Source organism: Hippocampus guttulatus, chromosome 7 (assembly GCF_054856545.1).
Source record: "Hippocampus guttulatus isolate MCC_2025c chromosome 7, RoL_Hgut_1.0, whole genome shotgun sequence".
Lineage (NCBI taxonomy): Eukaryota > Metazoa > Chordata > Actinopteri > Syngnathiformes > Syngnathidae > Hippocampus > Hippocampus guttulatus.
The window spans coordinates 6,591,367-6,617,913 of NC_141267.1; the positions used below are offsets into that span (position 1 = coordinate 6,591,367).

Consider the following 26,547-nt stretch of genomic DNA (forward strand, 5'->3'; position numbering starts at 1 on the left):
AATAAGGTCGCGGTTGTGTTCTTTGTATCAGTATGTACTGTACACATGATCTTTTAATTTAGAGCAGTGGTTCTTAACCTAGGTTCAAACGAACCCTAGGGGTTCGGTGATTCGGTCTCAGGGGTTCGACGGAGCCTCTGCCGCGGAAGTTAAGACACACCCGACTCAACATGCCAATTAGTTATGACCCGCCCACTTGGCCATCACTGGCTGCAGATGATCACATGACATTGCTTGTCCAATCAGTCGTCAATGTGTGACTGTCGTGTGATTGTACGTCGTGTGATTTTTTTTTAGAATGTTTTAATACATTGACTAACTATGTTGAGCAAAAAAAAAAAAAACCCAAAAGTGGTCGGATGAATTTGTACCACATGGATTCACATGCATCACAGAACGTGATGGGACTTAGCATCCTATCTGCATGATGTGTCATGCTAAATTGAGCAACTCTAGTCTCGCACTGGCAAAACTGAAGGAACACTTCTTGAAACTGCATGGAGATTTATTTTGTTCATTTTATGCATACTTAAAAAAAACCTGTCTTGACATTTTATTTAGTTGTTTCTATTTTTAATAAATGTGTTTTTTTATGTCTTGAATTTGTAAAAAAATATATATTTTTTTTTTTCACGAATGAAGAGTTCGATGAATGTGCATATGAACTGGTTGGGTTCGGCACCTCTAACAAGGTTAAGAACCACTGATTTAGAGTCGATGAGTGCTGTTGAGACATATTTCTTACACTGGCTTTTTGCAATGCTGAGAGATATTTGTTGGCAAATGGGATACTGATTGTCACGAATCAAACCGAGCAATATGACACACTTAGAGCTTAGCAATCAGCGAAAGCTAAACAGTTAGATCAGAACTGTATATAAGCTTTGTTCTTATAGTATATAGTAATTTCTTATTCGGCATAATGAGTTTCCTCTCATCCTCTCAGCTGGGATGAACAACCCCTTTTCCTTCCATCATGAACAAGATTAATGGAATAGGAAATTGATGAATGAAAATATGTGAGTAGTAAGGCATCAAAATGTTAACTCTGCAAATGACTAGTGATGATGAGCAAACCAAGCAAGGAATGGTCTTTTGAATCGTCTGACAGTACTAGTAAACAACGGCTGATAACTTTTGTAGGTTCCAGGCTCTGTCTTGAACCGCATTCATCATTTTGGAGTGTCCATTAACAACTACAGATTCTGTCAAATAAATGCATTCTGACTCAGCCAGCCATGTATTGTGCACTTGGTACTGTATTGTACTAGTCGTTCAATTCTTGTGTCATTCGGTTCATTAAAGCTTGTGAAATATTACCTCTGTCAAATATGTACATGACTCAAAGCCGATGTAAAAGGGATTCAGTTGAGGTCCTGTTACATTTTCAACTAAGTTTTGCTTTTATTGGTGGAAATGTTTTCTGTGGATGAAGGGAGCAAAATACCTCCACGCTGTACAAATATTGCTTGCAAATGACAACGGTGATGTTATCCTTCAGGGAAATGTCTGGAAAATGTGTCTCGGTACTCAACTTTGGCACAGTTGCTATGGCAACCTGATGGAGAATCCTGTCCGTTCTTATTGTGTCCCCTTCTTAGTAATATGTCATTTGGATACTAAAAGAATGTCCTCAACAAACATTCGTCACGTTTTTCTTATAATCACATTTCAACTAAAAACGTTATGACACATCTGCTCTCCAGCTCCCCCCCCCCTGATTTCTCTTCCCTCCAATCTAATTAGTTCTGCTTCTTCAACGGTAAGTGAGAAAGGTGCATTGAAAAGGCATTACAGATACAATAAAATCATGGGTAAACAAGCAAATACAATGAACATTATACACATCTTTTTATTACAACACAGTCACCTCTATATTTACCTTATTTGTCATTTTTTTAAACATTACTAATGCCTTAATTTTTTCAACACAAAATCAACAAACTGTTCATAAATTGTCAATCCAAAATAATAGTGGAGGTTGCGTACAGTACATTTTATGTCACCAACAAGATGCAAGTAGTCTCCCCTGTCATGATTCTGTTTGGGACCAACAGGTGGCACTGCAGGGCTCTCCCTGCAGCTGCACACCAGTTGGTCGTTCTGTAATTAGTGCTTTAAAAGGACTCCAAGCCCCGACCACTTATTGTTGGGTCATTGTGTTTGTTTGTTGGTTCCTGTCATGGTTCTGTTCTTGTTAGTTTTTTGCCACAGTCATGGTTTGGTTTGTGTTCTTAGAACTTTGTTTGTTTACGATATAGTTTTCTGTGTTTTTATCAATACAACTCGTCAAGTTCACCCTGCGCCTCCCTCCTGCCTGATTTTCGGGGTCCTCCACCACCACGCAGCGTGACATCCCCAAACGGTAAGGTCAACGGCAACTAAAGCCATTACCGACCCAAAATTAAGCCAATGATCCCCGACAGTTACAGCAATGTTTTCAGAAACAGGTAAGTATTCACAACTAAGTAATCAGATTTACGTTGTCCAATCTTATAACAGAATTTCCTTATGTGGGAAACACCTGTTACATGTCCTTTATGAACATGCAAGTATGTTCATAATAATAATAATAATAATACATACCTGTCAACTTTTCGGAGCGCCAACCTGTATAAACTACCAAAAAAATCCTTATAAAGAGCAAAAAATCCTTATAACATCCCAACGCATTTTATATGTCAAAATAACGGCAGAAAAAAACCCACGAAATTTTCAATGATATTTATTGTAGATCTCCATAATACAATGTCCGGTAACTTTCCAGTAAATCAGATTTACTGGAAAGTTACCGGAAATGAAAGCATTCGAGTAGACTAGCAGCATTCTGGGAAAAAGCAAACGGAACTACCAAATCCGTATGATTTGTGCGATACGGCCATATACGTAAGATTCACCACAAAATCCGTATGAACTATGGCTAAACCGTATGAGTTGACAGGTATGATAATACATCCATCCATTCATTTTCTGAACCGCTTAGGGTCGCGGGGGGCGCTGGAGCCTATCCCAGCCGTCTTCGGGCAGCAGGCGAGGGACACCTTGAACCGGTTGCCAGCCAATCGCAGGGATAATAATAATAATAATAATACATTTATTGTGAAAGCGCTTTTCATAATACTCAAAGACACTTTACAAGAGTTTAAAACAGGGGAACAAAATACATACCGTATGTAACAACACAAGCAATGAAATGCAAAAATATATGGTCCAAAAACTGTTTATAACACCAAATCTGCAGCATACAGTACTGGTATATGAACAAAATACAGTATAACAAGACACGTCACAAAATTAGGATGAGTAACAGTCCTGGTGTCTTTTCTTTCCATTCACACGCTGTCTCTAACTTGACCTCCCCTCGATCACCACACAAGATAGTGTTGCTCAGCTGATGTGCAACCAACCTTTGAAACCAGCCACGGGACACTTCGAAGTCCTCGATGCCCATAGTTAGCGCTATGCAACTCGCCTTCTCTCGAATTAGCGGTCCAGTTAGCGGAATGTTTTTAGCACGATCGCAGGTAAAGTATTCCAGGAAATGTTCGACTGACCGTCGAGCCACAAGCAATTTGCTCTGAGTAGCTAATCAGATGCATTCTACTCTCTCTTCCACGGTCATTATCATTCCTTTTCGCTTGGATGCCACAATCTACAGCAGTGTTTTTCAAACTTTTTTGAGCCATGGCACACTTCTTTCATTGAAAAAAAATCTTGCGGCACACCACTACCTGAAAATGTAAACCCCCCCCCCCCCCCACTTATTTTAACAATTAACGTGTTACATTGTTACTATAACCGTTTTTAACATTGAAGAATGACGTTATAACACAGTATTTTTTTCCATCTTTCATATTGATTGTTTCACCGTCGTCCTGCATTCATGCGTCACAAATTCGCTTGTCTCTCATCAAAACACAAGGCAATTGGCTAGCTGTTGCTGCTCCCTAGCGGCATGGGAAGGTACTACATGATTACTTTCTGGGCGAAAGACCGCACAGGCATACAAATTGGATATTTTCTCGCGGCACACCTGACAATGTCTCGCGGCACACCAATGTGCCGTGGCACACGGGTTGAAAAACACTGATCTACAGGACATAAATGTAAATGAATGAAATAGATAATCGTTCGCGATTCCAGTAAAACTCATGCCAATAGAGTCACTTACATATCGACTTTTTGTATCCAACGAGAGTAAATACAGGCGCGGACACACCATGGTGTGGGGCGGGACTTGCTTGACTGCACTAATGCGGGCTTCCATATGGCGTCCGGGTTCCGGTTACCGGAACTTCCGTTGTTATGAATCGATCGTTCATGTAATATCGTAGTCGAATTTTAATACTTAGGTTTTTATTCCGGGTGAGGGAATTTCGGTTTGACAGAAGTCCGTAGGTGGGAATACTTACTGTATTCTCTAAAATAAATTGGGTATATTCTCTCTCTCTCTCCCCCCTCACACTATATTGTCTCATAATGTGGCACAGGACAGTTTGCGGTCCTGCACACTACCCAGCCTATCTATGATGTTGCTCTGCATTCTTGGCCACTTCATCATCACTCCCCTAATTGTCTCAGAGGGTATAAATAGCCACATCGCAGACTGATTTACTTGCGTCACTTACAAGGTTAATGCAGCGCCAAGGGACCCAAAGCCAGCCAAGGGGTTATCTTTTGATTTCAAGACTGTTCAAACAGATACAGGAAGAATAACTGTTTTTTTGCTTTGAGCATAACATACAATGAGCACGAATTTGTTATTTTATCGATAATTTGTCAGTAATCCAAACTACAATCGATACTAATGACACATCTGACAACGCGACATCTTGACACAGTAAGTGTTATTACAGTTCAGCATAAATGTCTACTGAAGTTCATTTTCTTCCGAAGGCCGTAGCTGCAGTGTTTGACCCAGCTAACCTAGCAGGTCGCTTTAAAACCATGGTGATGTAGTTATATACACAATGTTAAATTACGTCGTCTGTGAATATATTCATATAAAGTAACAATAGATACATTTTACATGATAAAGGGTCCATTTAATTTAAGGAGAAACTCATATTTAACCATACAACAAATAAGTTACAGTTTGGGTAATATCAATTACACTGGTGATGAAATCGTCTCCAGGTTGTTCCCTTATTGTAGCACAATTGTGAAAGAGGGTTAAACACAACAGTATTACATGAACTCCTTTTTCCTCTTTTTTTCTTAGTGTGGGGACTTTTCAGTCCTCAACATTCGTCACCATTTCCCAAGTTAACCATGACCTCAAACAAAAAAGAATGGTGGGAAATTTTTAACTTGCTGTCCCTGCAGACGTCACTGTCTTTTTAAAGGAATACCCGGGGAGGCTCCATGTCCTATTTCTCTCGTCTTTCTGTGTTCTTCATCTGTGTCTTTCGTCATATGCACGTAAGTGGTGTCATCAAATTATATCAGGCGAAATGAGTACAGGCCCATGTTATGGGAAATTCAAAAGTGGGAGCTACAGAGATTGAAAATGAGAGGGGCACAACATTATAGACCCTGATAATATAATCCCCCCATGATTTAGAGTGACGCTAGTGTGCATTAGATGTGAAGGATAATGACTTAATTCATTATTATTTTTTTAACGATGTACCCATATCCAGCAGTGCTTTCCGAGCAGTGATAATCTATTTCTATACAGGCAGCTAAATACATAGACAAATAGAGGTTGGATGTGGCTTATGCCTTTCAGTTTAAACCAATCAGCAGCCCCTGCTCCATTGTAATACTAGCAACTTAAAAGACATGAAGTCATTTGAAAACATCAACTGTGTTGGTTGATTTGATTTATACAATACAATACATCCTGGCAATGCACCCTCCCCACACTGTGTGAACAGTTGAGTGAAAAACACCCTTTTCTCTTCCCGTGTGACTGCATCCCAATGCAGCAACCAAGGTCTGTAAAGGCATGCTTTGATTGAGTCTGGAGTGGAACAACTTGACAGCCCTGACCTTTAACCCCATCAAACACTGTTGGGATGAACTTGAAAAGAGCTTGTGAGACAGGCTCCCTCTTTTAACTTTGGTGACCTATGACTTCACAAATATTCCTTGAGATGAATGGACAAACATTCAAACATCTTGTCAGACGTAGCTGCATTTGAGTGTAAATACCGCACAAAGTGCGTGTATGAGCCCACAGAAATCTGGATGATGAGGAAGGAAAAAAAAACACGAAGCAGATGAAATATAGTCATGCTTTACTTTTAATCGCTTCTTAGAAAAAGTATTCCCGATTTTGTTTGTATTTTAAACACAATATACAAGATAATGCCATACATTGTGTGAAACATTTCTTAACCCACCCACAACAACTGGTGGACCTAAATGTATTATCGAATTTGACAAATAACAAAAATCACCTGTCATGCAGATAGTGCTAAATCAGGCTAACCATTTGGACAACTAGGACCAAAAATCATGAACATATATAAATAATGTTAGTACTGAACAAACCTTTGGTCAGGAACAGTTTACACAGTAGCACAGTTACATACTGTAAGACCATTTTGCTGTTACCGCAGATCAACTGAGTGCCGTGCGTTATAGCATGCCACCAATACTGTTGCAGTGACATCTACTTTTACGTACATGATGTGCAGTAAGTGTAACGGGACAATTTATGACTTTGGTTCTCAAACTCCTATCTTATAAATTAGCAGTAGCCATTTAAAGATGTTCATTACAAGCTTCAGTTTTAACAAGGTGCTGAGATAAAATAAGCAATTTGTACATTTTGATATAAAGCAACGATCAAAGTGTCTGTTCTGCTTTGCTATGCATGTGTCCATTTTCCAAGCATATGCAGTTAACATGTCCTCTCTGTCGCATCTGGGTCACCAAACTGCTGTCAGATGACAACCTTATACCTTCAAAAATGATGGTCCTGGTTGAATTAAAAAAAAAAAATTAAAATTAAATTTGTAAGCAACTCAAAGATTGCAGACCCCCCCCCCCCGCCCAAAAATTCTTTAAAAGAAATAGAGAAGGACATTACATGTTGGAAGTGACATCAGTTCATAGTTAAAGCGATGATATCATCCTCAAGTTAAATTTTTGGTCTATAAATGAGTTCAATTATTAAAATATGGGAAACTTTGGTAACTTGAATATTTTGTAGTTACAAGGTTCTCATATGACAACAGTCCTTTAGCTCCTGCTCTGATGGGCACTCGAAACAATGTGCACTTATATACACAATGTTATATTGCGTTGCGTGTAAATATATTCATATAACAATATATAAAACCAAACAAGACTCTAATCCAGAGTCTTCTACACGTTAGACACCACCACTTCCAGGTAATGCAAGTGCATACAAATTTGAAAATTGACTTTACACTCGAACAGTATTTCATATTTACATGCTTATCATATTGAATAAATATACACTGTTATAAACAGCAAAAAGACCAACTTGAGCTTCGAGCGACAAACAGTTGTAGACAAAGGTGAGGTGTGACGGGCAGAAGTATAAGGCCAATGGCAAAGTCAGCATATCCAAACACACTGAACCCACAAACTCTCTCACTCACACACACACACACAAAATCTCCCATACTGCGCATACATACAACACACACGTGATTGCCAGTTAACTATCTTGAGTGAAATTTGATGCAGTACCATTTTAGTATACCAGTAAACCAAGATGCATACAAATGCGATCAGTAACGAGACCAAAAAACATTTTCTGTGAAAGCCAGATGAAATGTGAGGTCGACAAACCCTTTTCAAACCATTATTCTAAAACTATGATCGGGAAAAAAATGTTTGCTCTAACATAGGAGTACCTAATTTCCCTTCTGTCCCCAAAGTATACCAATCAATTATTCTTCATGTGTGTACATTTGGAATAATCATACTGCCCTAGAAACCTGATGTGGGAAAGGGGCCTTTTCCCCCTCCTCTCTCTTTTTTATATGACGTCATTGGGTGGAAGCGGCACTTGAGGGATTTTCATTGCAAGAAAGAAATAGCTGGCCTGATTGTTCTGGACTGTGTCCATGGTGCCGAGAGGGGTTTGTCAACCATGTGAATAGTGGCACTGATGAGGCTCTGAGGGCGCCTTTCATACTGGCAGCTGGAAGAGCACCTTAAATCATGTGGTCTGCAGGGCCTGATTGCATAGGGGGCAAGAAGGGCATTGCATCAGATGGGCTTGGGGTCAGGAGTAGTTCCAACTAACAGGATTATGAAGACTGCAGCCTACCTGCCAGTTAAAAATAGAATCACTGCTGATGTGCATTTTGTCCTTGTTGGACTTCATCTTTGATTTGACCGTTAAGCAGACCTCCAGAAAGGCAAATATGAATTAGATGCAGTTTGTTTTACTGTGTGAAATTGGATTCTTCCTTGACCCACGAGATATGCCCTCCAGTAAATTAGGTGAAAGTGGCCCTGGAGGTTCCTTCATGGCATTGAACACATGGTGGTAAAAATTTCAACTCCTCAGCACAGGTACTTGATGTTGTTATTTGTTTGTGTTCTCTATTTCATCTTATGGCAGGAGCCACAAGTTTATTATGGTTGAAATAATCGAATTTGAATGTCATACTCATATGGAAAGATGATGAAAAAGGCAAAACAAAGTCAATGACTGAATTTTCTATCCAGTAGGAATTACATGAGCCCGCTGTGCATTTTGCATGAAAATTTCAGTTTTGGTCTCAAAAGTTAGGAAGCCCACAATGTTTTCGTAGTACTTTAAGACAAAAAGATTGAGAAGTATGAAGATGTATTCAAACACGTATTGGTTTGAACCATTACAACGTGAATGTAACAATGTCATCATAAAACACAAACTAGAAATGTAGCTGTGTTTACACAATGTTGTGCTCAGACTTAGGAACAATCCTCACAAAATGTGCGCATTCATGTTTCCCTACAAAGACGATTTCATCTACGGGTCGTTTGTCGCCATTATATTTCTCTATTGCCCAATACATGGAAGACTGTTCTCTTTTAACATACAAAAATGGTTTTACTCTCTCAGATAAGAAAAAAACATTTCACAGACATACTGTACTAGAGTGTTCAATAAATTAAAAAAAAAGACATTTGCAAAAAAGGCACACCAAGTTCTTTGATAAATGGTACAGGAAAAAGTAAACACTTTCTCTTGCTATACAAACAGGTCTCCATCAGTAGATCTTATTCTATGCTACTTCTATATTATATCTGTAAAAAAAAAAAGAAAAAAAAAGTCTTAAGTTACAAAATTTCTCTCAGTAGTGTCAATGTTTATTTACTGCCAGTCCAGAAAAGAAACATTTCCCAAACTGGCCTACATCCTTCAATTTCTACCGTCATTCTTGCGCGACCATCAAGACTAGAATGTTTGCAGTAAATATTTCCTGAGAACTCTGAAGCCGTTTCTCCGAAACTGTATGTCCGTGCCCGGCTTCAAACACCCAAGTGCAAGACGGCTCCGTGCGGGCCAAAACTAAGCCTTTGCTTCAGAGGGCTTATTAAAAAGCACAGCTGCACGAGGATCTCCCCTCTTTTTCTCAAAACTCTTTCAAATCAGCACTTGAGCCTGCTGATGAAATCCCTATGTGTCTGTGGGCGACGCCTCGTGCGTCACGATCTCGATCATCGACGTGGGCTCCATCATGTCACCCTCGTTGTGCTCCTGAAAGTCCAGAGGAGGAGAACGACAATCTCCTAGGCTGTCCTCCTCATCATCGATCGCCTCCTCATCTACTTCCTCTTCCTCCTCCACGTCACCATCTTTCTCTATACCGTCCAAGTCCTCCTCCTCCAGGGTCAGCTCAAACTGAAACTTGTCCCCACTTGGCCCTCCAGTCCCTCCCCCATGTCCATGAGAACCTTGATCATAGAAGGGTGGGGAGGGGCTCTGGGGGATCATGCTCTGATACCAGTTCCTGTTGTCTTCCAGTGTGTCCAGAATATCCTGCGCATCGGGATGAACCAGATCGGCCCAAGTTTCCCACAGAGGGTGGACAATGTAGTCAATGAAACCCACCTAGAAGAACGGAAGACATGCAGATTAGGCATGCCCTTTAAAACAAACAAACAAGGAATTATATGCTGCACGTTCCCCACCTGACTTTTTTCCACTGAAGCTGTGTGTTTATCACACATCGGACTGATCTCCATCCCTCGTTCCCTCTCCCGGTCTCCCTGGTGGAAGAATTCCTCCATTATCCGATCAGTCCACTGACGGTACAGCTCAAGGGACTTTGTGGGGTTGCTCAGGTCAGCACAATGCACCATGTTTCGCAGCACCTTGGAGAAAAATAAACATTTTGAAAATGAAAACATTAAAGTACATAGTATTACATTATGGAAGACAAACAACACAAGTTTCCAGGTAGATTTTCACCATAAAAATAAGGAAAAAAAACCCTCATTTAAAAAAAAAAAAATCAGTTTTGATTGTTGGAGGACAGACATAGTAGTAAGTCTAATTGTATCAGCGTAAGATGATTTGTAACCAGAGAGTAATTAGGTTAAGATTAGTTAGGAGGTAGCATGTAAAGTTGAAAAGAAAATGGCTCATTTGAGAATGGGAGTGCTAGCGGGAGCAAAGGTCAGCTATTGTCGGAGGATGACCACTGGCTGAGCAACGTACCCAAGCACCGTCAAATTATTGGAACCAATAGAAGCAAGTAAATGCGAGGTGGATCACTGATAGTATATTCTGTCCTTACCTGTATTCTGTCTGTGTAATTGTCCAGCAACAGCACTCCAGAGCTCGTCACTTTCTTGGTTTCCACCATTGTCTTCAGATCGGCCAACAGACTCATGTGTTTGGACATGTCAGTTGCTAAAACCTGGGCGGCAGAAAAAAAATATTCCTTAGCATCGGTCCAATTTTTGACATCAAGCCTCCCACAAAGGATGTGGACTAGGGATAGGCAACTGGTGGCTGGCGTGTCACATTAGGCCCTTGCCCTCGCTCCGAGTCGCCCCAAATTAATAATAAATCCACAAATAAATAAATAAATAACGGTTTCCTCTACTACAGTGGACCATCGCGTAATTGCAATTTGGCATCCAAAGATTAAACTATTTGCAGATTCTTTTTATCAAATAATTTTACAATTAAAAAAAAATATATATACATTTTTACGATACATCTGGTTAAGAAGTGCATGGGCCAATGTGGCCTGCTAGTAGCACTGATAAGGAAATGGTGGCCTCCTCCACTATTTAAGTAGCCCATCCCTCATGTAGACAAAACTAAAAATCAAGGTGCCGTACCATGTCAATGACCATCTTGCGTAGGGACTGTCGCTGCTTTTTTGTGAGGTTCTGGAAGATGTCACAGCCTTCTTCCTGCAGGAGTTTGAATCCCACAGCCAAGTGATGATTCTCTAGCACAGACTCATCGTTGTACATCAGGGCCAACTCGGAATCTGCTCGCAAGTGAAAAAGAAAAGGAATGGCTCCAAACTACAGCTCCAAAACTTTCCAAGACACTCAAACAAGCCTGTTATTACACTTCTATACATACTGGTATTGATGAGGAATTGGTTTGATACTCCAGGATGGTCAACATCATGGATGGCAGCGGCAAAGATGGCAGCGAGGATTTCAAGATCAGTGAAGACCGCCTGGAGGAAAACCAAAGCCAAGCACAAACTTAAAAAATAAAAGGGAAATAAAAGTATCCTGGTGCATAATTAGTCTCAAAACAATTTTTGTCCTAAAAGAGAACATGATGAAAATGTCTTATTCAGTTGACAATTTCGGCTGTTACTGCAGCCCTCATCAGAGCCGTCACCGCTTCCTGGTGTGACATGTAAGAAAAAACAAAAAAACCCCAGCCAATTGGTCCAGAAACATAAAGTTCCCTGCCCCGACCAAGTCCCATCTCCACCCCACCGCTGCCAATGAACCAAGGTGCTCCTTTATTTTTAAGTTTTCCCAAATCAATCAGCTGTTTTTAGAAACGCCAAACCAGGAAGTGGTGAGAGCTCTGACGAAGGCTGGAGTGACAGCCGAAACTGTCAACTGTCCGAACAAAGGAAACCTAAAACCCAGCAACAAATGATGTTGCATAACAGACCATTCATCTGTTGCATCTAACTTACATCAAGGGCTGGAGTAGAAAGAAGGATGTGCGTGGACTGGGCTACGTCAGCTGCATGCAGGCTGTTGTGGTAGGCCACATCGGAATGGTAATGATCTTCTAGTGTCATCATATAGGCCACAAATGTGTCCACTGGGATCTTAAATGTTTTTAATAGATCCCGCTCCTTTGAAACATAAGATTGTAACACATAGTTAATGCTGAATCACTTAAGTGGTGTCACACAAAGACATTCGAGGAAAGACAAAGCATATGGAGACAAAGTGGAAGCTTCCTACCTGAAAGATGGCATACATGATGCAGGTAAGAGGTCGGCTGTTTGAGTACTCGGAAACTGTGAAGATATTCAGACCCCATTTGTTCAGATCGTCGAGTTCCTTGGACAGCAACTCCTCTTTATCCGTTTTGACACCAAAACGCGAGATGCTGCTGCTTGAAAGCGAAGGTCCATGGGAGATCTTCTTGACACCGCTGATCTGCGTCATCAGTTGCTGCTTGTGCTGCTTCTTCTTCTCCCGTGTCTTGGGTGTGGGTGATGGTATCTCCACCTCGTTCTGTTTGTCTGCAGAAAGACAAAATGTGAAAAGGGGAATGATGCTCTAGCTAGAAACAAAATAGTGTGTGTGTGTGTGTGTTTGTGTGTGTGTATGAAGGAGTACTCAATAAAGGAGCCATAGAACCTTCCATAGTAGGCCTTTGTTTCCCTAGAAATGCTACCTGAGAACCAAGCTACACGATGGAAACACCTGAAACCTATCAACCGATCCCCAAGCATGAGGCCGTTCATTCATCGTCTGCGCTTTCATTTGCTGAATCTATCCCATGCTGTCCTCCTGCTGTCTCCCCCAACTCCGACCGTTCATTCAAAACTCAGACTCAGCTCATCACTGTTTTATACTCCTCTGGCGGGTTATTCAATTACCAGCTGTAATTCAAAGAATTACTTTCGGTCTTATGCTCCTCCCCTCCTCTTGCATATTCCTTGTTTGATATCTGTCATCTTCTCCCACCAGAGCTCCAGCCAGTTGAGCCAGGACGTGTGCAGTCTGCTAAACAAAAGGAAGAGCAGTATCGCATAATCCTTGATCATCCATTCAAACCCAACACACTTGCAGCCCAGTACAACAATGAACTACCCAGCTTCCCCAACTCCCAGGCCCCACTGAAAACGCACACTGCCTCCATCACCTCAACTGTCCCCAATACACCCCGCAGCTCAGAGCAATGAAATTAAAAAGGCAGACAACTGCAAAGACTCTACAGCAAAGCTGGTCTGATGATTCACCAACAAATGCACACAACACACACCTCTCAATACAAAGATTATATTGCTCAAAACAAAACAAAATAGCACAGTCCTTTGGTCTCATCTCTTCAAATGCTGGTAAAACAAAAAAACACTTTTGAAACTCTAACAATATCTTTTGGCCATCCAATACTCTTCCCACACACATGGATTCAATAGAAACTTGCAATCCTTTCATGCTGTTTTTCATTGAAAAAAATTCAAAATATCCACCAACACCTCAACGCAAATCCACTGTCTCTTCTCAAATATGAACCTCTCACGACTTGTCAGTGTTTCTCCACTTTTGCACACCCTGATTCCTCAGAGATTGCGATCTCATCCATAATCCAAGCCCTCCATCCGCCAGCTTCTCCATCTCCCTACAACCTTGGTTAAATCCTGTCTTTTCCCACTGCCTCCCCTCACCTCTGCCATTATTCACTCTCCACCAGTATCGTGCCAAAACTGCAACTGTCACCCTTATTCCGAAGGAACCTGGTTCAGCTCCCCCCAGACATAACCTCTGCCTATCTCGAATTTACCCTTCATTTCGAAAGCCTGTATGAGGCTATCAATATGGGTTTCGTCCCCTCCACAAAATTACTTCTGATCCCCTCGCTGCAGCTGATTCTCGTTCACTTTCCACTCTAATCCTCCTTGACCTGATTGCAGCCTTTGACATCATATCACACACCGTCCTCAATAGACTATCCTCTATCGGAATTCCCCCATTGACCTATCCTGGTTCCATTCATACCTAAAAGACTCAGTTTATCCAGCTAACGTCTGTTTTCATTTGATCCCTACCCAGTTACTTCAGGTGTGCCCCAGGGCTCTGTTCTGGGCACCATGCTTTTCATTATCTACCTCCTCCCCCTTGGAACAATTTTGCAGTCATATTGTTGGAATTTTTTCGTACAGGATTATGTTGATCTATGTGCACGTATAATACTTTGAATCAAATGTTTTCATAAACAACAAACTGTTATTTATTGATTAGCACACCTACGTTTGCAAATCCGATTGAGAAAACAGAGGTCTTGTAACAAAGCATGCTGATCGACACAGGCGTGGAATTGTTTGACTGAATGTGAAGAGTGCATCGCCACACAGATCCGAGGCATTTTGCCAAATAACTCAATAGCAATGGCAAGAGCAGTTCACGGGACAATCAACAATGCATTACAATGGCTGACTGACGACTTGGCATTCTGTAATAGACAACACTTGCCGGAGATTGCCGAACAAAAGCATTTTTGTTTGGTAAGCGCATCGTTATGGGTGTAACTATGAACCTGGGTAGGTTGCGTTAAAAAAAATAAAAGTATGCTTGCATTGGTTTTAGCCCTACATATTACTCAAAAGATGGCAGGCCAAATTTACTTCACACCTGACCTTTAAAGAATTTGAATCAGTATAATGAAAACAGAAAATAGATAACTACCACTGTTTGTGTGTGTGAGAAAACTTGTGAGAAAGTATATTGTTGGCTGCAAGTAACACTAAACCTCCACAGATCATCATGTGTTGTCTCATAAATCACCCAAATAATATTGAAATAGCTTCTCGCGATGTTCCAGTAACATTGGTTCAGGCGCTTTTCTTTCCTTTCGACAGTGAATGAAGTTTCTTCATCATAGGAGGCATCCCTGCTACGAAAATGCACTAAGCTTGAGATGACTCACCCAGTGTGGTAACTGCCAGCAAAAGGGGTTCCTCTGTACCTCTCGTTTTCTCCTACACTGCAGTCACTTCACTCCCACCCTCGCTTTCTCAACTTCCCCCCCTCCCCCCACGCCTCCGCCAGTGATCCCGCAGTCGGGGTATGCCAGTTACACTACATGGATCAGGATGCCGATCGATCGGAAGGACCGTGTCTATAAATAGAATCGACCACCTCCATCTGGTGTGTAATTACATTACAGAACATTTTCTTCCAAATTCATGTGTTTATGACCAAGCCGCTTCTTCAAGATGATCACTGATACTTTCTCCAAGCAAGTTTGAAATCACTGGAAACGATTTGTTGATTGTCTACTTTTATAGATTTTACTGTGAAATTTAAATCTTGACATTATACATACATTATATATTTACATTATATTTTCTCTTGAAATGTATTATTCCACTAACTAATAACTATTCTTTCAAACTTCATGTCTTTTTTCATAATCTACATTTTCTCACATAAAAAAAGAGCAATTTGGGGCTGGTGCAATAAATCTCGACACAAAGCTCAGTCGCGCAGTAATTTATGGTACGCCCCCACAAAAGAACATGCGCAGCAACTCATCCAGCTTCTCTTAATAGCAAAAATAAACATTAATGAACCTCATTCGTCAAATGCTGTGGTATGATTTGGCTTTATTGGGTGTCAGTAAAAATTTGTCATTTTTGGGTTTAAATGATTGTCTTGGTATATTTGCATCATGAAAATCCAGATTTTTGATTGTGACTTTGTATGCATGTACTGTATGTACAGTATGTATGCATTACACAGTTAATTACCTAAGAAAGTGTTGGAGATGAATTCGGACACCTGATTCCCAGACCGACTCATCTCAGATAGGTGTGTCAACTCCCGATTCAACATTCTCTTAAACTGCAAGAGAGAAAGGGGAGGGGGAGAAACAATGGCGTCAGTTTCCAGGGAAAACCTAGGGGAGAAAATGGCGACTCCATGGATTCTGTGGAAAATTCAGCAGTTTTATTCCATCAGGTATTTCAACTGTGTAACAAGTGGAGGAATACCACCCCACCGTCACTGTCCCTACTTACAGTCAAAGCATGGTGGCTAATCTTTAAACTCTCTAAATTCACTTTCGGCAACAGTTTGATTACATGCACTGACATTGTTGATACTCATTTGCCAGTTTTACATGTCAGTTTTTTTGTGGGCATGAATTGTGTCCAGCAGATCATCAGCACTTGCCCTTTCCATCAATACATTTGGTCAATTATCATGCTGTTTTCCTTTGAACACAAATTCAAATTAAACGTTTGGATACCCGAGAGGGTACACCGAAATCCAGGACACTGCAGTAGCAGCTGTTGACAGACTGATGCATTCATGCGCGCACAGACCGCACACCAACACACACACACCAAGCACATAGCTCTGCAGAGGGCTCAAGATGGAGCCTTTGCTACAAAACATCACTTTGGCACAGAAAGAATATCAGGCAAGTGGCATCAAAGATCCAAAGTAACGATGGATTTCCAAAAAAACAGACGTAGAATTAGATTTGACTTCACAACACAGCACAGCGAATGAGTGTGCTAACCCCGAAAATCGGCGTTAAAAATCACACACCTTAATGTAACCCCAAGACACCGACAGCAGGTAATTGGCTTCAGGCATTTTGGATCCTGTTTTCTCGTTCCTTATCAAAGCCAGAACTGTAATCCAATGAGGAAAAACTATGGAGGCAGTTCAACAGGATTCTCTCAGCCGCCCCCCCCCCCCCCTCCCGACCGCCCCCAAAAAACAATGCCTTGTCTCCTTGTGTTCCTTTTTAGCAGCTTAGAGAGTAGCTTGATGGTGGCCCTCTCTCCCTTCTTGCTTCAAGAAGAGGCCAGCTCCAAGTCCCCATGCCCGCCGTGTATGGATGGAAAGGTGCCTGGATGCAAGTGGAAAATGGGTGCTGCTAGATGGGCTGGAGCAGCAGCAGCTGTGAGCCGTAAGCAGAGGGATTCGCAGTGCAGTCATGAATAATGGAGAAGAAATGACCATGGGAGGCGTGGGAGGAAGGAGCGAGGGCTGGGGATAGCGATGAAGATGGGAGGAGCGGTTGGGGGAGGGAGGGAGGCTGCGATGTTCATCTGACATGAGGGGGGGTTCCTCTGCTGGGTTTGTCTCGGTTCGATGCTCTCAGTGCTGTAATGCTCGGGCCCTCCACCCCCACCCTCTGACTACTCTCTCTCTCTCTCTCGCTCTCACTCCCTCCCTTTCCCCTGATGTCGTTTGCCAGCCCGAGCAACACGTTCCATGCAGAACACATGATTTGACAAAAAAGGTGCAGAAAAGACGGATGGGCTCCCCCAGTTTAGCAAGTGTATGGTTCATACTGGGACTGAAGAACCTTTTCACTGTAATTCTAACACAATTAAGGGACAAAAATCTGTACAATCTCACAATCAATGCAGCATTTCGTCTCGGTTTTTATGCCGGTGGAATATTCAGTCCTTCATTCATAAATGTTTAAATTAAATGACATTCGGATTAATTACCCTTTTCAGTGGGCAGGGGTTTGTCGCCCGAATACAGTTTGGAGGAAAAAATTAATGTTTAGCCATCTGTGCGAACACTGCAGGCACCAAAAAAACCTTGACCTCATAATTGCACGTGTTATGAAGTCAGCCATTGAGAGGAAAGCATCCCTGAGCCTCCACGGTGAACCAATGAATGCTGCTCACATTTTCTGGAACGTGAATGTGCAGCATCTTATCACGATCTCTATTACCAGTTTCTCCACGCCCTCTCTCTCTTTTACAGATTCTGCTGTCTGCTGATGTACAGCAGCCAGCGTGGAGCAGCCATCATAAGTCTGATCATTAACCACATCCCATATTAGATATGGTGTGTGTGTGGGGGGGGGGGGGGTATTTTTAACAGTCTGTACTGAGGAGATGACAAGTGAGATTGGAGTTAATTGCAGCCCAATTTAGCTGACATCAACCAACTGATTTGTGTTTGCGCTGTGTGTGTGTGTGTGTGTGTCCCAAATACGAGAACACCCAAACACCACGGCAACAATATCAGGCAGCCAGTATGCGGCTGTTTTCAGTGGAGAGGAAAAGAGGAGAGAGGGGAGGCTTTCCCTTTTCCTTTGAAGGCAGACGTGGTATCGCTGCTGAGCTGTCACGAGGACACACCACACACATCGCCTGAGCTCACATCCAACCCATACAAACTGAAAATCCCCCCCCCACCACTGCTGCACCTCCTCCCGCCACTCTGTCTCTCGCTCACGATCCGCCACTTACATGTCAATTTCTCTACTGGCTGCCACTTGCCAACACAGTCATCAATTTCTGTCTGACTGCCTCACAGGCGCGATCGATGGACTGTCCTCGACGCATGTGGACACTGCTGCATTGTGCAAGGCTCAGGCCACCTGATTTGAATATGCGATTATATCAGGGCCATGAGGCAATTTTGATGCATGCCGCTGCTTTTGTCACAACTCAACAATGGCTGCGAGGTTCTACAGGGTTACCCTCCCGCTAAATAGCTTTTGTTTTTCTTTTTTATTTTTTTTGGAGAGTGCCAATCATCCATGGGAACCCACAAGTTCCCTTTTGGCTGCAGATGTCGATATGGGCTTGAGTGGGACACAAACGATAAAGATGAGAGGGAGATCAAAGCTCATGCCGGGAGGATTCCAGATTGTCCTCCCACAGAGGGAAAGAATCCAGAATGAAAGAACCAAGAACTGGGAGATTGGATGCAAAAAAGAAAATCTGAAGTTCAAGAGAGGAGGCAGTGCTTTATATAATACTACACTGCATAATATATAAAGAAACCAGAAATAACAGTGGGTGATGTCTCTCTGCACTGTGGTGCATTTGATTTCATTGCGGGAGTAGGATAGTCTCTTTAGTCCTTTTGGCCGAATGACACAGAGAAGTGTCGTGTCGTGCATAAATTGTGATTTTACGAATTGCTTACAATGTCTGCCATTCTTTTGGTCATTTTCTGCGTCCTTCCCGTTGTACTGCTATCGCTCTATGAGCACATCTCCTTCTGTTCCTTCCCTCTGTGAAGCCCCCACCTCTCTACTAGCTTGACTAAGAAAGCTGCAGCGATAGAGACAGAGAAGGTGAAGGGAGCCTGTGGCATTTCAGTGAAGGTAGGCGACCCCCACACACACACACAAAAAAGCAACCACACACTCTGCGCCTCCATTCAGATATGAGCCCACTGGACATCTTAATGTGGAGGCCAGCCAGGTGCGGTGTCTCCCTCCCTTGAACGGGACGCTGCCTGGCTGTCCCTCTGTTGATCGATTTGTCGAACCATGAACGCAATCCATGCAACCCACCCACAGAATCCCCTCAATCCATCCATCCATCCATCCATCCATCAAAACAAAATGATACAAAACCTAACAAGAATTGAGGCTTACAACCACTAGTGGGCGCTCTGTGTTAAAACTGCTGTATGACAGGATTAATTGACCTTCCTGACCTTGCATCCCGACATATCCGCCAATTTAGAGACTTAAATTAAATGCACAGCAATTTAAAAGCGATGTAAGAGATGAGATTAAATTACAGTGAAGAGTAATTTTGAAATAACACTTCACTCACTATTGTAGGAGAGTTGAAGCACATCTTTTAGACATACATTTTTAATGAGTTTAAGTTCAACTTTCAACTTGTTCTTTTATGTTTTAACATGAACTAAGAATACAGCAAATAGCATGCAGCCCTATCAATTTTATTTTTATTTTTTGTGCCTCCTTAAGCAAACATGCTGCAAGGCAGTAAAATCAGTTAAGACAGTTACGACTCTCAATGAAATAACTTGTCACGCCATTTGTGTTTAAGTGCTGCTGGACCTTTTTTTCTTAAGTATAGCTATGGCATTTGCAGACAACAAAAGGAGGACAATTGAAATGTTTCAAAATGTAGAATTACTCCTCTCCTTTGTGCCTGTTAGGCCCAGAAGGATGCGATGTGGTCCATCATTTTTTGGGTTGGAACACAGCAGTCAGCAGGATAGTTTCTTCTAAAGGCCAATAGCGACAAATATGAAACAGTAAACTTGTAAAATCGCAAAGAATTAATCACAGAAATGAATGGCTTAAAAATATACACATGTGCTCTGTAGTGAATAGAACAGAACAATTTTTCAAAAGTAAAAGATCGCTTGCTGATTTATCAATACCCAATACAGATATGAATCTCGAAACGTTTTCCACATGAGTGGACTTACATTTAAATGGCAGCACTGCTTGTTCCATGTGGCCAAATAACAGGTTAACTTCATTATCATGCAATATACACGTCAACATTGTCTGAACAACAGAGCTATGAAAACATCAATTTCATGAGTGTAGGGTATACTTAAGGCTCTCATAAATTAACTAAACTTAGACCTAACCACAGCATGCACAATCGGCAAAAGTGGAGCACATAAAGTCCACATAAACCAGATTCGTAAACCCCCATTGCCCCCCCCCCCAAAAAAAATACATTTAACAAAGCAAAAATTATTCAAGAAACTCACCTTCCTCCAGCCATTAAGCTTCCCTAATTTCCTCTCTTTCTTGTCAAAATAGCAGGCTCCCATCTTGTTGCCGTTAAGTGCAGAGTAGTCTGTTGAAGTGGCTCAGTCTGACTAGAGAATGAGTAAAAAGACCAAGCCTCGACTTTCTGACGTTGGGAAACACCACAGCTCGAGTGACTCACTTGGGGCTGTGAGGTCTGACTCGGCTTTACCTCATTCTGCCTGTCTTTATGCGTGTGCGTGCGTGTACGAGCTAGCGAGACCTCTGCCCGAAACACACTCCCTCATGAGTGTAGTCCCGCCTCAGTACTGTTGTCCACCCTGCTTGTTTGTTGTTCAACCCTCCTTAAGCCAGCACACTCAGCTGCCAAATTGGACAGAACATCTTTATGGCAAAGAAAATATCGTCTTTTTATAGACTATTCATGTTGAAATAAGAGGCGTATTTCCTTAAGCCAGGTCACCAAAATGTTGTGGTGACTATATTTACTTAAACACTCCATTATGCCATCCCACCAGTACAAATAGGAGCTTTGTAGTCGGACCGGGCAGGGGTGCGGGGGGTCATCCAAGTGTGATTACTCGTTCAATTGAAGAGTCTAAAAACATCCATACGCTAGCCATACATTTGAGCATTAAACACACACAACTGAACAAGTGATGCAGTTGAACATCGTACAGAGAAAATGTTGTGCACCGCGCATGTATCTGAATAAATTTGAAACCACATTCAATTTCATTTTTGACTTGACTCTGGACTGACTTGGGACAGGCCAACAAATCTATTGACTTGTTCACCAACTATTACATTGAGATTTCTCAAAAGGCAGCCAGTATGAGTGGTTATGCTTGTCCTATACAAGGTCACAGGAAGCTGGAGAGAGTAAAGCCGAGACAGCCTGATGGTCACTCATTAGTTTCTCTCCAAAAAGGAGTTACCCAGTGGTGATCAGCAGTAAGATCTACCCAGCACCATGCAACCTCACATTTTAGCTACCGTCTCTTACTTCATACTTTGTATTTTTTTTCCATCCAATGAGAGGTATGTTGGCTGACTGGTAGTAATTAAACCAGGTCAGATGAAAGGGGGGCAGAAGTAATTTTCAATTTCAAGGAAGAAACAAGGGAAGGGAGGAAATGCTTGGGTTTCCGAGGCATTACCATAAGTCCATAAACAGACATGTTGAATGCAGGGCGCCTGATGAGCTTGTTTGATCCACATGAGGTGATGTGCTTGGATGCAACATCGCCGCCAACAGAAGGGACTGCAGTTTGGAATGTAACAACAACAACAACAGCTGTTTTTATTGTAGTTCAGAAAAGTGCATTGGATATGCTTGAAATACTGTTGATGGGAACACAACTGTTCATCAAGAATCACGCCACAGAACATGGATCAACTCAGATTGGAAAAATGTTCAAATAAAGAAAAAATAGCAAAGAGTTATGAAGAAATGGTCTGTTTTAATAATGAAGACATCCGAGCAGACGTAACATCAGGCCTGTCAACAGTTTGAAAGATTATTGCGCCCCAGTTGTGGGGCGCAATAACAAATGTTTGCTCATTTAAACAAATGTTTGCTCATTTAAATGTTGCTCATTTTTTAGGTTAATGTTGTACCTTGTGATTAAACAATCGTGATGTAATACACATATAATGAAAAAGAAATCAAGTCTAACTGGTTGTCTGTTTCGACTGCGAGTTTTGATGACCACAGAAAGAGAGATGAACATGAATGATGGGATATTTGCTTTAGTTGTAACCAGGGTTCGAAATTAACTTTTCCGATCATCAGCTGATAACGCCGGTGACTTTTTAAAGTCACGAGCCGATCACAATTTCCATTAGCTCTGCTTTATTTTAATGTACATCCCTCATACCATCGCTATTAGTTTCTCGCGCTAGTTGCCCTCTAGACCAGGGGTGGGCAAACTTTTTGACTTGCAGGCCAAAATGATTTCTAAAATTTGCAAAGAGGAGCCGGGCCAGGAACATTTGGGCCAGATGTACTAAAGCCTTGCGTGTGGCGCACAAACCTCATTGCACACGAAGCACCCGCCACAAAATGTACAACTTACTAACAGTGTGCCCTGAGGACTCTGCCATTCAAATGTGCAAAATAGCTCTCATCCATGTAGTATGTAGCCAATTAACCCTTTCATGCACCCTGTAACCTGATAACATGATAAACTGTCCACTGTCGTAATCGCTGTACCTGAAAGGATTAATATGCAAGATGCGGCATTGACACACGATTTGGCACAATAGTGGGAGGAGAAAATGTCACTAAGACAGCACACATACGGTGATCTATTAAACCCGGAGATTGCGTCTGTTTTTAATAAAGTTTCTTTTGAAGGCGCAAATTTAAAGAAAATAGATTAATTATATCATTTTCAAAATTCAAAACATATTGTTACCCCACAAAATACACAATTTCAAACATTTGTGCACTGCTCATTTTCTGTTCTGCCGCTGTGCGTCATTGCGCTTAATTAAAAGAGCACTTCCAAACATTCCATACACATGTTTTTTTTCTTTTTTAGAACAGTAGAAAAACTCAAGTTTCAGTTGGGACAGGGTAGCTGGTCTCCCTTTTTTGTCAATGCATCAAAGTCTGGAGTTAGTTTTGTTGTGGCAATTCTCAGGATGAGATCTGAGGTGTTGGGAGATAAAAACAAATGGCCCAACTTGGATCTGCGACAAGCTTTGATATTCATGACACTGGATGTCTGCTCACACACCCAAGTCGAGCCAAATGCTCGGCACTCACTGCTCATTTCTACAGTCAGGCTCAAATGGCAATGGCAAAGTGAATTAAAAGTCATCATTTTTATACAAGGAAATGTGGACGGGACACAAGCAAGGGTCAAAGTGGACGTGAACGAAGTACAAGTGATTGAGAGTCCTGACGAGGGATAGCTGATATGATTTGGAGATTGGTGCACAACATGTGTAAAGATGTCATTTTAATGACCCCATATCATTTTGTGTACAGTTGTGTCTCTAAATTAGAACAATACATATTGCAAACACATTTTATTGAAAGAAGACAACATGCTTTCTAAATACATTAAAAATAAGATAGAAGAAGTTGAGGTTTGATGTTGACGGAAGAGGATTAGGGCCAATGAAGAAAACAAAAAAAAAAAACACGGTTGGCAAGTTTCTCACTTTTATCTCAGAATTCTGACTTTAATGTGAGAATTATGACCTTGAAGTCAGAATTCTGAGAATCAAGTCAGAATTCTGAGATAGAAGTGAGAACCTTGCCAACTATGGTTTTTTTTTTCTTCATTGGCCCGAATCCTCTCCCGTAGATGTTGGCTTAGCGTTTCTCACCTTTACAAAATTTATTGCCCACCCTCTGGCTTTAGACTGCAGTATGAAATCACGGTATTCGCGCAGCCAGCGTTCACAAATTCTAAAAGGAGCTAGTTCAGTTCATAGTTCAACATTTAAATATTTTTTTACGATGTTCAATGTTCCAAAAATGAACTACAATTTTTTTTAATTTTTTTGCTGCAAGCCATTACTCTGAAAATAGTCTGCTGGCATTTCCCCAGTGAGTGACTATGTTTACATACAGTCAATAACTCTCTCAAAACCCGTCTAATGTAACTATTTGTCGCCTCACCGTGAGATAGCCGTTACGGGCTGCCCCCCCTCACCTCTTACCCATCTGCCATCATGCTCGTGATGACGCATACGGCTGAGCAAGGCTGCATGGCTTGGGTTGCCGAATACGGTGTTTATCCCCCTCCATAAGAAGGCTCGTTTACCGAGTGTATAGCTTGATTTTTCTCCTTGAAGTTGAATGAAACCTGGCACGCTTGAACTAAAATGAACTGTCATTCAAAAACTGTTAACAGACGCAGGAATGATGTTCACCCAGCGGAAATACCGACACGACTCACCGGCCACTTACTCGTACATTTTTACCAATACCCGACAAAATGTATTTTAAACCGCATTTGGCGGGTCTTAATTTAGAACCCTGATTGTAACCCACCCTTTCCCAAAATGGTAAAACATCACCTCCAAATGGAAAAACGTCTTCCACCCATCCATTGTCTTATTTCATCAAAATCCCAACAAAAGCTTACTGTCTATAATGTTCTATTCCACAGTAAAGCACCCTGACTACGTTTACATGCAGTCAAATGCAGAGCATTAGCAATATGTCAGTTGGCCATCCATGTACACCTCCGTAAAAACCTGAATAGGCTCATATTCTTGTACAGTCATACCTCGGTTTTCGACCATAATCCGTTCCAGAAGGCTGTTCGAAAAGCGATTTGTTCGAAATCCGAAACTATTTTATGAGCCCATGATTAGGGGCTAATACACGATGCAGAAATAACAAAAAACAGTCAGATTTGAATAAATCACCACAAGCATGTCTGCTCACAATGAACGTTACACGAGGGTGCGTCACTTTCTCGCATAAGGAAGCCGAGAGGAGTCGAGTGGCGTGTTCAGGTTTGCTTAGTTTGGTCGAAAACCGATTTTCGGTCGTAATCCGAGGTGTAGAAATCTCGAATTTTCTGGTGGAAAACCGATTTGGTCAAGAACAGAGACGTTCGAAAACCGAGGTATGACTATTTTAAAAACCCGAGTATGAATACATAAGCATGTATCGAACCTCAATTCAAGGGAGTATTCGCTTACTGTATATTCTGCGCATGTTCTATTCACAAGGAATCTTGTATTGTTCTTTTGAGTACAGGAACTACTTGAATATGCATCTGGCACACAGCCCACTGGTAATACAGAAGGAGAAAGAAAAATGGGCCAACTCACAGAAGCACACATTTGGAGCGAGGAGGAAACCATTTACTTTATCAAAATGGTCAGACATGAACATGTCTATAATTGATGACCGAAAATAATAAGTCGAAATGACATCCGTTTGCGTCATGACAGTGTCTATGAGTTGCGGCTTGGATGGGGATATATCAATTGATGACAGTTACCATGCATACAGGAGGAACTATGTCTGCGCACGCATGCAAACTTGTTTATTTTTTTTGTGGCAGTGGCTGGTCAAAACACAAATCCGAAAAGGGTGACGATGTGATTTCAAATACACATTAGGAATATTACTAGAACTGCATTTTTTTTCACCCGTCATATTGCTAAAGTCCGTCACATTCTGTCTTCTATTGACACGGAGATCATAATTTGTGCATTTGTTATGTCTCACCTCGACTATTGTAATGTGGTGGTCTCTGGTCTGATAATGTCTACTATTAACCCTTTCATGCACCCTATAAAGTGATACCACGATAAGCTGTCCACGGTAGTAACCACTGTCCCTGAAAGGGTTTCAGGTCTGCAGTCCATACCAAATGCAAGACTCGTGACAAAAGAATGAGAAATGTTTGAGAGCAACCAACTTTCATTGGCTCCCAGTTCACTTGAGAGGCGACTTAAAGGCTTCGCTACTTATGAAATTACATGGCTTAGCACCTTCATATCTTGTTTATATCGTGTTACCACATGTTCTGTCCCAAAACCTGCGTTCACAACAAGACGGTCTTTTATTGATTCAGAGAACCAAAAAGAAGTCCGTAGGTTCTAGAGCAGTGGTGGCCAACCCACGGCTCGAGAGCCGCACGCGGCTCTTTGGCTGGTTCAATGCGGCTCCTGGGCTTTCACACGACAAGCTTCGAAAACGCCTCGGCGGTGACGCTGCCATTCAAACAATGGTGCTAAATACACAAAATTAACTATGTCAGCCTATCATCAATCCTGTTACTTGATTGATATACAGGGCAACCCATCAGATGACAACTGAATCACCACTCATGCGCAAACAACGGTGCTTAGTGCTAATGATTGACAAACAGGGCAACGCGTGTCTAAGTAGGTGTGCGATGTGGCCTGTTCAAGAGCATTTTCTATTCGGGTTCCAGTGC

At 41.7% G+C, this 26,547-nt stretch overlaps 1 protein-coding gene across 3 annotated transcripts in view; it reads right to left on the reverse strand.

The window, feature by feature from the left end:
- Positions 1–8,733: 8,733 nt before the first annotated feature.
- pde4ba (phosphodiesterase 4B, cAMP-specific a) overlaps positions 8,734–26,547 on the reverse strand; it is a 138,193-nt gene continuing 120,379 nt past the window's right edge. For all 3 annotated transcript variants that reach the window (XM_086116162.1, XM_086116163.1, XM_086116164.1), the window contains 8 exons: positions 15,900–15,993; positions 12,382–12,665; positions 12,105–12,269; positions 11,525–11,624; positions 11,272–11,426; positions 10,719–10,841; positions 10,111–10,293; positions 8,734–10,030 (listed from right to left, as the gene is read on the reverse strand). In XM_086116162.1, coding sequence (XP_085972288.1) covers positions 9,596–10,030; positions 10,111–10,293; positions 10,719–10,841; positions 11,272–11,426; positions 11,525–11,624; positions 12,105–12,269; positions 12,382–12,665; positions 15,900–15,993 — 1,539 coding nt within the window. In that variant the 3' untranslated portion in view covers positions 8,734–9,595. The remainder of the gene's footprint in view (positions 10,031–10,110; positions 10,294–10,718; positions 10,842–11,271; positions 11,427–11,524; positions 11,625–12,104; positions 12,270–12,381; positions 12,666–15,899; positions 15,994–26,547) is intronic.